The sequence below is a fragment of the Culex pipiens genome, chromosome 1 (genome assembly GCF_016801865.2).
Source record: "Culex pipiens pallens isolate TS chromosome 1, TS_CPP_V2, whole genome shotgun sequence".
NCBI lineage: Eukaryota > Metazoa > Arthropoda > Insecta > Diptera > Culicidae > Culex > Culex pipiens.
The window spans coordinates 136,007,462-136,019,210 of NC_068937.1; the positions used below are offsets into that span (position 1 = coordinate 136,007,462).

The following is an 11,749-nucleotide window of genomic DNA, read 5'->3' on the forward strand; positions in this document are numbered from 1 at the left end:
TGAAAAGACAATATTTTAAATATCGGAAATTAAATTTCTTTCGTAGTGATATTTTAGCGAGAATTCTAGATTAAAAACTGTATATAAAATCGTAGATTTTGAATTTTTGGACTTTCTAAATTTAAAATTTTATAATATTAAAATTTTAAATTTTGATTTAATTTTGAGCCTATATTTTTGAAGTTAAATTTTTAGGTTTTTAATATATTGTATTTTTTATTTTGATGTTTTTTTTTCATGACCCTTGCCTTGACCGTCTCTTGATGTATTTTTAAAAATTGATTTATTGCTTTCATTCTTTTGGAGCCATAGAACGAGTTTTTTTTTATCAAATTCTTTCTGTATAAGTTTTTCTTCATAAAAAAATTTAATTTCTTAAATAATGGTCGCGATATTTTTTTATATAGCGCGGATTTCGCGTGGTTTTGGAATTTAGGTCGGCGCGGATTTGGCGCGGATTTTTTTTCGACTCTCCCGTAACAACCCTGGTTTTACGACAGTTTCGATTAGCTGTGCAATTCATCTTAATTTTTGGCGATTTTCCGCGTTGGTGAGCTGTGACTTTGTGACTTTTTCATGGATTTCGTGTAAGAAATCACAGTAAAAAAAATTAAAATTACCTCTTTTTACTTATTTAAAAAAAAAGTAAAAAAGTATTTAATTTTACACTTTTTTCATGTAAAATTATTTTTGTTATGCAAAATGTGTTTTACAGATTTGTTTTATCGCCTAAAATTTAATGAAATGCCGCCTTAAAACATGAGCGATCTGATTTAATTGGGTTTTTTAATTCTATTTTCGTAGAATTACATACAAAACATGTAAACTTACACATTTAAATTATACACCTTCCATATTACATTTTTACTGCTTCGTACTTCGTACTAACAGTGCAGTAAACGCCTATAGTTAGCCTTTAAAGTGAGTTTCCAAGCTTTAACGGCAATTCTGTCACCACGGTCGTAAGAAAGTATGTAAATTTGCCAGGCTGATGTCCTGTGCGGCCAACGCCGAGATCTCATATGTTTTGAGCCATAAACCAGCCAAGGCCAAAGCCCGACTGCACGGTTGAGCACCAACCAGCAGCAAAATTTCTGTTTATAGATGATAAAAACTTAATTTTGTTTGCAGATTCGCTGCCTTCTTGTTGCCATCATCTCTGGTGCAAACTTTGCAGCAAAATCCATCAAATTGAATATATGTTAAATTGATTGCACAAATTTGGCTAATAAATTATTAAAACCGAAATGGTTTCGAGATTAAGCTCGTCAGTCAGTTTTTTGGTCGGGAAAGTCGTCGCCCTTTTTTCCGGGGAAACCGCAGCGGCAGCAGCTGCACCGGTGCTTACAAAATCATTGCACCGGGTGTCCTTGCTGGCGAGGACGAATCGGGGATGGTTTTAAAATTTAATGCATCGTTCTGTCTCGCGCCCTTATCAGTGTGGTGCTTGGTTGGTGGTTGTGCCATAATTTTACGAGTGCATTATTCTATCAACATGCAGTTGCTCGGCGGTGCTGGTTTTGTGGAATTTTGTTTGAAAAAAATAAACGAAGCGAAAAATCTACAAAAAACAAAGTTAAGTGCGCGTGAAGTGCGCCAAATGCTATGGGAAATGCACGGCCAACTATCGTGGGTGTTTTGCAAGAAAAAACTTAATTTGGAGCACGATAAAATCATGAGGAAAAAATGCTGCGAAAAACAAATGAACATCGTAAAAGGAGAAAGCGTTGAGGAATAAGAAGATCTTGAAAAAGAAAAAGATGTCGTAAAAGAAGAAGCAAAGACGAATTTATTAAACAATATTTAAAAAAAAATCTAAAATAAAAAAATAATGTAATTCTAACTTACCGTATAATTTTACGGTAAATCATTCCCGTCACCGTTTCATCGCAAGGAAGAAACGTATCGTTCCGCGGGGACGACCCCAAATGTAACACAAATTGATAAAAAGAAAATGTGTAGTGTCCTTAGCGGTGGTGGTTCCAACCTTTTACTTCCCAACCCTTGTTCTTATCCCCCCTTTACCAATTTTAATATTTTATTATTTTAATCACGAACCATTTATTAAATAGAATGCATCATGTGCTGCGACTTCTCCGTTTTGGCTTCAGGGGGTTGTTGGTTGTGTTTCGAGTTGCTCCGCTCTCGCCATGTCACTTGCTTTGTGTCCTTGGAGGGCACACGTGGAGGAAGGTTTCCCGCTTGAGTTGGTCGTCGTCGTATAATTTATCATCCAGCCATAAATTTAATTGAATTTTCGATGCGAACGATGACAGCTTGTGGAGTAAGGGACTCCGAGCGGGGACCTTTTCTGTAAGTTTTAGTTTCTGAAGGTGATATTTTCCACGTGCAATAGTTACGCCAGCTGGGAATTAATTGCCAGGATACTGATTTTAAGGCAATAAGGTAGATGCACCTGTTTTTGTTATTTTAAAATTATTTATAAATTATTTTTTTTAAATAAATATGCTGCAAAATTTTCACAGTTAGTATCATACAAAAATGCGCTTGCTAGCGAATCTGCGACTGAGCTTACAAAATTGCAGCGTTTACGACGTGCCACGCAAGTAGCGATGCTATGCGGTGGACTTTATCCTATGATTTGTGTCAGTTTTGTTTTAATTTAATTAGAGAAAAATAGTTTTATTTACGAAATTTCAGAAAATATAAAAAATAGCAAATCATGACAAATCGACGACGTGCCACGCGAGGTTCGCTGTTATGAAGACCACTGTCTATTTTATGTGCCCTATGTTGTGTGTTCTGGTTTTGATTTCTATGATAAAAAATAAAACAATTTTGGAGACAATTTGAACACTTTGACGACGTGCCACTCGAGCAGTGATGTTATACAATGTTTTGTTAATGTTCATGTTTAAACGTGAACAATGTCAAAAAAAAAATAATTCAAGAATAGTGACACTACACTACTTCAAGCGTGACGTCACCGCTTTGGGCAAATGTTTTGTAGCAAATCTTCCCTACATCAAAGGGAAACCAGATGATTATAGTTGCTTCTGCACATTAGCTATCTTCCTTGGGGATATGATCTGCATGGGAAATTAGTGTTTCAATTAGAGGGAATTTTGTTTACTCCTACGGTTGAGTGCACCTCGCGGTGTCATTGCGATCTAGCGAAAGGTTAAAGATTTTGGGAAAGGGAAATTGATAAATTTGTGCTCGATATTTAAGATATAAAAAATGTTAAAAGAAAACGGTTACAACTTTTCGGTAATTAGTTAAGGTACAAGTTCTGTTGCGAGTCCTCCTCGCTAATTACATCCGATGTTCAAATTTCCCTTCGGGGAGTTTTTCCACCATCAAAGGAATGCATTTTCGGTGTATGCACCGCACTAATTGAACCCCGTTCGAATCATTTCCCCTGGAGCGTGAAAGTGAAAAGCATTGTTGAGCATCTTTTTTTCTTTCTTTACAAAAGTCTGTTTTTCTTTGGTCTTTCCAAGTACCCCTGGAAGAAAAAAAAGTTCTTGAGCTGCCACAAACTATTTTCACCGCAGAATTTTTGGCTCGCTTTCTGGAATTGAATTAAAATCTTGACTTAAGCTTGCGCTGCACTGTATTCGTGCCCGGTATTAGGGCTATTAGCGAAAGACAGAGAGCGTTCCCACCCCGATTTTCACGAACCTCGGAGCAGCTTCCAGCGCAAAAATTTACTCTTCCACAGAGTGTGTTTGGGGAGTCTAATTTAGTTAATGAAAAAAGTTGTGGGGAAAATTAAAGTTTCCCCATCCCGAAAATCCGGTGGGAAACGTGTCCTAGGACAAGAAGGTTGAACGGTTTCGGCGAAACGGATAAGAAAAATCACCTCTGGACCAAGGACGAGAAAAAAAAGAGGGAAAGGCGGGACTCAATTCCCTGATTAGGTTGTTGCAGGTCTCCGAGGTTACACGCGTACAGTGTAACCGAGAACTGGTTACAAATTGCGCAGGAAGATCAACAAAACTTTTGCGGAGATCGTAGCAAAACGATTTGAAAGATGTTTCTTTGTGGAGTAAGGTCAAAATTGTGGCAGGTCAGATTTCCCTATTCACAACTAGATGTCGTTGTTCTGAAATTGAAACTTGCATACAAGTGTATTATTCTATGCTTGTTTTGACGATTCTTTAATGCAAGTTTAGTTTATACTGCTCGAACAGATCACTTCAAACGAATCCACTGAAACAGTGGTCATAAATATTAAGTGACTTTTACTATTTCTCAAACAAAAAAAATCCCCAAACAAGTTGTTCAGCTTTTGGATTACCAAAGCAAATTCCCCATTGGGGCAAAATTTATGATATCCACTATAAATCCCCCCAGAGAGAGCGAGTGCCAGACATTTGTGGACTGCATTAAGTCGTTTTCGTGATGCAGCGCTGCAGCACAATTCTTCTAAATTTCCCCTCTCCAAGGACTCATCCGGAGTTCCGACCAGCAGTGGAATTCAATTATGGCCCCTGCCCGTAATAAATCTTCCTCTGCCAGCGACTTAATAAGCTTATTTAGAGTTTCATTTCGGTTTCAATTTTCAACCTTACCAAAAAGAAGAAAAAAAAGTGGGAAGATGCTTTTGTTTTGGTTACATTTGGAAAAACATGACTCCACCGCACTTTGTGTTGTTGCTGGCATAATAATTTTCGCTGAGAAATAATTTTCTACGGAAAACAAAGAAAAGTGCCTTGTACCTTGTAAACCCTCCTCCTTCTCGCTTAAGGATGGAGAGGATAAAGCCCCAGGGTTCATTGCAAGCGGCACGTAAAACCTGCTACCGAATGTTGGCATGCATCGAATTTAACGGGCACTGCTCAATAAAACTCACAATAGACGACTATCATCGGGATCTTTGCTCCTATTTTTCCCTTTTTGTCGTCTTGCCAGAGCGCACCAACTGTTACACCATCATCGAGAACTACCTACGTTCTGTATTGCGATGTACTCTGCTGACTTAAGGTGCCACACGTGTGTGTGAGCCCACGAGGACAATAAGCCGGCCCCGTCAGGAACACCCTCGCAGTTTTTCCCTTAAGGGTGCAATGGGAACGACCCACTCGTGGTCACAATTACTGGGAGCACTGTAAAAAGTTGTGTGCAAGTTCTACGAACTTGTCTTAAAAATTGTACTATAGCACAACGATCAACTTAAAAGTTGTTCAAAATCGTTCTCAATTTTTGTACTAATTGAACAAAAGTTCAAGAAATCGTTTAAGAAAAAAACTAAAGTCCTGAAAGCTTCTCCGGGTTTATTGTCACGTTACCGCCCACAGCGGGGTGGCGCTGCACTTTCCACTACAGAGTGGAATTTATGCTTCCTTTTAGAGCAGCTTAATCGAACAGAAATTATACACCCCTAGTCCACTTTTGTGCATTAGTGAGGGAAAAATAATGTGGAAAGGGCGTTTTCGCGAAATGCTACATCTATTGCCGATGGGGTTTCCCGAGGCCATAAATTGCTATTTAAATGTTTTCGAAGGAGGCAAAGTAAAAAGGTGAATGAAGTCGTTACAAGGATTTCATGATTATTACCCAAAGAGTTTTTCGGAAGGTAGGATGCACCTTGGCTTTACGAAAAAAATGGTACAAGCTTTGATCTGCCGAAAATATAGCATAGTATGTTGATTTTTTTTATCTTTTTTATGAAGGTGCAAAAATACTAAAATACTAAAATACTAAAATACTAAAATACTAAAATACTAAAATACTAAAATACTAAAATACTAAAATACTAAAATACTAAAATACTAAAATACTAAAATACTAAAATACTAAAATACTAAAATACTAAAATACTAAAATACTAAAATACTAAAATACTAAAATACTAAAATACTAAAATACTAAAATACTAAAACTAATACTAAAATACTAAAATACTAAAATACTAAAATACTAAAATACTAAAATACTAAAATACTAAAATACTAAAATACTAAAATACTAAAATACTAAAATACTAAAATACTAAAATACTAAAATACTAAAATACTAAAATACTAAAATACTAAAATACTAAAATACTAAAATACTAAAATACAAAAATACAAAAATACTGAAATACTCAAATACTAAAATACTAAAATACTAAAATACTAAAATACTAAAATACTAAAATACTAAAATACTAAAATACTAAAATACTAAAATACTAAAATACTAAAATACTAAAATACTAAAATACTAAAATACTAAAATACTAAAATACTAAAATACTAAAATACTAAAATACTAAAATACTAAAATACTAAAATACTAAAATACTAAAATACTAAAATACTAAAATACTAAAATACTAAAATACTAAAATACTAAAATACTAAAATACTAAAATACTAAAATACTAAAATACTAAAATACTAAAATACTAAAATACTAAAATACTAAAATACTAAAATACTAAAATACTAAAATACTAAAATACTAAAATACTAAAATACTAAAATACTAAAATACTAAAATACTAAAATACTAAAATACTAAAATACTAAAATACTAAAATACTAAAATACTAAAATACTAAAATACTAAAATACTAAAATACTAAAATACTAAAATACTAAAATACTAAAATACTAAAATACTAAAATACTAAAATACTAAAATACTACTACTAAATCTCATAAAATGTCAATCAAAAGCCAGAACTACTGCAAGACATTCAATGTCATAGGATCGGACGTGTTTTTTTTACGTATCATTCAGTATTTTTCTTCTTTTAATAAGAACTGGTTTTCAGACTACCTAAAATTAAGTTAAATAAAATTGTAGCAATTTCTAGTCACTTGACGCGCTCATCTTCCAATTATACAGAATGTTGAAGGAAACGACCTCACGACTCACACTTGTACATCATTCCCAAACATGACACGTGCCTTCCCCTATGATAATGTATCCTTTCTTTTCTTTCCTTCCTCCCCCCAACAGTAATCAGCAAGGGCCAGAGCGAAACAGCCCGGTACCGGTTCCTGGCCCGTACCGGGGGTTACGCCTGGGTCGTGACGCAGGCCACGCTCATCTACGATAAGCAAAAGCCCCACAGCATCGTGTGCGTCAACTACGTCATCAGGTAGGTGGACTCGTGCTCCAGTTGTTCTGTCTTTTTTCCTGTCAAAAAAAGTCGGTTTGATATCACAAGCGACGTCACACGTTCCGTACGTTCTGTCAAAATGGCCCCAAAATAGTGTTTTTTGGCTGTGATTTATTGGCCTACTGCGACTTTGAGTCTTTGGTCCTATACTAGAACAACGACTTTCCTCTGTCCAGGTTCTGAGAGCTGAAAGCTAAATCGGTTACGTTTAAGGTGTCTATTTATATGCGTGTACGCACACGTGTGCGAGTGTCAATCCCCGGGAACGAGCACGAATAAATCATTGAGCATCATCATCTCGGAGAGCTACCACAAAACAGAGACGGGGTTATAAAAGCGGAACACGGATTTAAAGCCGTTTAGACCAACCTGGGGATTTGGCACCTCCCAGAAAGTGGTCCACCGTCGTGATTTGCTGTGTTTTACGACTTCGAAGAGGGATGAGGCAATCACGTGACTGCGTGGCCCAATCGTGCTGAACGGTTCTTGATTTGTTTAAAGAGCTAATTGCGTTCACGTGTAGGTTGCGAATCCTGGCATGACGTGCGTTGAAATGGGTCAACCTGTGATTTGATCCTTATCGTGCTTGATGAGGGCAGCTTTAAATCGTACGGAACATTAATTTTCCCGTCCGAAACTAAAGTTGAATGAGGTTGGTAAACCTTGCGGACGAAGACCTTCGAACCCCAGAAATAATGACTACTTTTGTTGAAACGACTTTTGAATATGATGCTCTTACCAGCTTTGGCCAAAAGCAGTTATGACATACAATACCGGGCAATTATGTCTAAGCTCCGGAACAAATGTCGAGTGCGCTCCTTCAGAGTGGATCCCCGACTAGGTCGAGGGGGACAAAGCAGAACTTCGACCTTTTTATTGTCGCCAACCTTCACTGGAAGCGCTTAGAAGAAATGTAACGAATCCACAGATAACAGACGATAACGTTAGAAAAATGGGTAACACTGCCGCCATCTATTGGCAGCTAGTTGGAAGAATACGCCTGAAAGTAGACTGTGTCTGCACTATTTTTGTCGAAAATTGTCATTTATGCTGCTCTTTTACTCCACGCAATAGTGCTGGGAGCTTCTGCCACTTTATTTCATTTTCGTTTCAATGTTGTGCACTTTTTTTTGTGTCCTGAAAAATGTGCACTTTCGTGAAAGAGGGCGAATGAACTTGGTTTTCAATTTGGATTGCGGCAGGGTTGCCAACTTGAAGGTTTTCTACATATTGTCAGCGTTCGTGACAACTTTAAAGTCAAACTTTTCATCTTGAGTAAATTTTTCTTCAATTTCGCATTCGTTCCAAACGAATGCACCAAAATTTACTTTTTCCATCCACAAAAAAAAAAATCAAGATGAGAAGGGGCTTGAACTGTGGCAATGGGAATAGTTTCCGTTTTGTTCCCTGCTGCCAGTTGGGATCTCTTCTTTTTTTGTGCGCTACTAGATTGTAAAATTACCACCCCAAAAAGCTTGCACTCTGCTGCGGATTTTGCAAGGAGGAAAAATCGTCCAAATTACCCAGTTTAAATGATATCGCACTGCTCTTTGTCAGCGCGGGCAGCATGCTTTGGAAAGGGGGCTTTCATAAACTATTCAGAATTTCGAATGTCTTTATAAATAAGTGCTAAATTCAATTAAGTTTACACGGAGTAAAATTATTTCCTAATATCGTGAACAAGCGTTCATAAAAATAGGAAATACGAACAAATAGTTTAAAAGGTACCATGGAATTGGACCATTTTGTTCATGGTTCCCAATGTCACGAACGCTTTTTCACGATTTTGGGAACTAATTTTACTCCATGTTTGTTTTTTGGTCGAATCGGCTCCCCTCCCACTAACATTTTCACACAAGATCCTCTGTAATAACTCTTAGCTTTAAAAAAATGTATTTACAAAAGCCGGCTCGGTCCTAACCAGGTCCCAGTACCGAAAAGGGCCTAATAAAAATAATTTTATGAAAAAAAAAAACTTTTTTTGGTCGAAAATCTTGTTTTTTTCTGGTGCTAGAAATTGACAACAAAACAGTTAGGTAAATCAAAGACTTTCAACACAAAAAATTACTTCAAAAATTTAGAGTTATGTTTGTCAAAATAATACAATGTTCTAAACAGAATACGTAGTTTGTAAACTGCCCATTCTGTTTCATTCTTCCAAATCGTTACACCGTGAAAGCTGCTCATAAAATCAACACCTCTTTCAACGTTGGCAGAAGGCTTTACTTTTGCTAAGCTACTCAAACCAGAACTCTTTGTTGCTAAGGGAAGACAAACTTTACGGTTATTTGCAGCCATTTTGCAGATTCTTGAAGAATGTTACGAACTGGCCATAAAAGTTGATTTCCTTCATCCTAATCTAATTTATTGGTAGCGATTTTGCAGTTACCACAACTCCAGAGTAAGTTCAGTGAAAGTAGTGGGGACGCATGGTCGTTCATCAAGATCCAACTCCTCCTAATTCAAATTTGGCCTGATCTTTCTAACCTGCACCACCTCAAAGGTCTTGGCCACAACTTATCTGCCTTGAATCTGCCCCCTTAAGAAGACGGTTCAAGGGTCGACCTGTCCTGTTTTATTTATTTGTTGAGACCCTTCTCCCCCTCGCCGAAGGAAGCCCACGACTTTTTTGGCGAGAAGTTTCACCGGGCCATAAAAAGGCAAAATCCAGTTCGATTTGGAGTGAGAACCTCGAACCTCTGGAGAAGGGCTGACAAGGGTCAGCGTCACACACGTGTAGAAGTTCCTCACCGAAAGTTAACCTGCAGAAAATGCGGTAAATAAGATATTTATTGCGGCCCACAACTTGGTAACTTTCCATTTCGTACTGTCACTGCGAGTGTGAGGAGTAAATAAAAAGCCAAATAAATCTATCGAATGCGACGGGGGCCAGGATTAGGCAGCAATGCTTTGCATGTGTATATTTTCGTTACAAAGTGCTAAAAATACGCGTGGGTGGGTCCGCTTAAAATAACAGATCTTTTAGTCTCAGGTTAACAACCATCAATCAGTTGTTGTTCGTGTTGACCACCAGTTCTTGGACGGGCGCGAGCAGTTGTTCCAATAAACATGTCAGCCGGTTAAGCGCAAGGAGTTGAACAACAATGAGGGGTGGATTGATTTGTGGATGTGGTAATTTAACTTTGTTTGAACGAAATTTTATCAAAAATGACTCATTCCCAATTTTAAAATTGAAGTTTTTAAAATTCTTTTACTTTAAAAGTTTTGATATGATTTTGGCTGAAGACGTAAGAATTACACAGCAACATTCTGAAAATTCATGTCAGAAGCTGATATTTTTTTGTCCTGGCCAATAAGTATGGTTTCTAAGCTGTTCTAATCGTTAGATTTAATTTTAAGGTCAATTCTTGCAAAACAAATACCATATATCTTAACAAAAAATATTTAAGCATAAATTGTCGTTATAAATGCTATGGGGTCATTTTTGAAAAACCAAGCGCCTCCATGGATTCAATCTTAGCCATGTAAATTCAATGGAGGCGCTTGGTTTGCTTAGCATTTCAATCCACGTGTGCTCTCTGGTAGTAAGTAAGTCTACTGGAATTTCTATCTAGAACGAAACGTGTTTTTTTTTGTTTACCGCGGATCGGATACTGACTATTAATTTGTCAATTTTTAAAATTATACTTTCTAATAATTTCACTGCCGGCTGTCGGGAATTTGATTCGAAGCACACAATCACAGTTAATAATTTATTGGTAGATATTTAAAAATTAAATGCATTTTTATTTATTTTATTTGAATACAAGCAAAAAACCATACATGCAATTTGAAGTGAATGTTCATTGACAAAATAATTCGAATATACAGTATGTAAAAAAAGTATTTACACCCCTTGGGTACTATGCACATATTGCGATGAAACATCTAAACAATTTAATGTTGACAGAAACCTAGTACTACGTTTTGTTCAGAAACTCATGCCAGACATTTTGCTACAAAAAGCTCATGAAAAGATGATTTCTATAAAAAGTTATATAACAAATACTATTACGAAAATAAAAAAGGTGCAAAAAAAGTTGGTACACCTTTCGTAAAATTAACATAAATAATGTTATTTGTTGACAAATCACCATAAATCCAGTCTCCCAACTCCAAATAGGCATCCTTGACTGATTAAAAAAAGAATTTGGATTGAATATAAAGTTTACTAACTACTTAGTATAAAAGTTTATATAACTCTGGAAATTCTATATAAAACTTATCTAAACTTAATTTTGCAAACTTTTAATTTAACTAAATGTCAATATATTACCATAGAATTGCTAAATAAACATTTTGGAGTGGGTATAACACCGTTTTGGGGGTATTTGTATCGATAGAATAGATTTATCGTTGGAATTTCGTACCAACCCGGAATTACGTCGTCGGAAAATCCGCTGGCATCTGAACCGGTCCACAATTCACAAGTCAACCTATGTGGAATCAGAAAGGGCATAAAATTTCCGATCTTTTGATACCCATACATCCAGGTTTTCTATAAAACCCACGTTTTCAAATACCTAAGCAAAAACGTTTTTCTGGTTTCGTTTGAACAACCTGCCAAAAATGTATGGAATTTCGTAATTTTTGTTCTCATTTATCAAACATACTTTTTTCCCAGGTATTTAAAAACGTAGGATTTAAAGAAAACCTAGATGTTTGGGT

At 36.2% G+C, this 11,749-nt stretch overlaps 1 protein-coding gene across 2 annotated transcripts in view; it reads left to right on the forward strand.

Annotated features, from left to right (window-relative positions):
• The window catches only part of LOC120425734 (protein similar), a 62,805-nt gene extending 54,815 nt beyond the window's left edge, over positions 1-7,990 (forward strand). Inside the window, exon 6 of one of the 2 annotated variants that reach the window (XM_039590337.2) lies at positions 6,919-7,962. In XM_039590337.2, the coding sequence (XP_039446271.1) occupies positions 6,919-7,064 (146 nt within the window). In that variant the 3' untranslated portion in view covers positions 7,065-7,962. Of the gene's footprint in view, positions 1-6,918 lie in introns of both variants that reach the window. The other variant, XM_052706331.1, reaches the window with a different exon arrangement.
• The last annotated feature ends 3,759 nt before the right edge of the window (positions 7,991-11,749 follow it).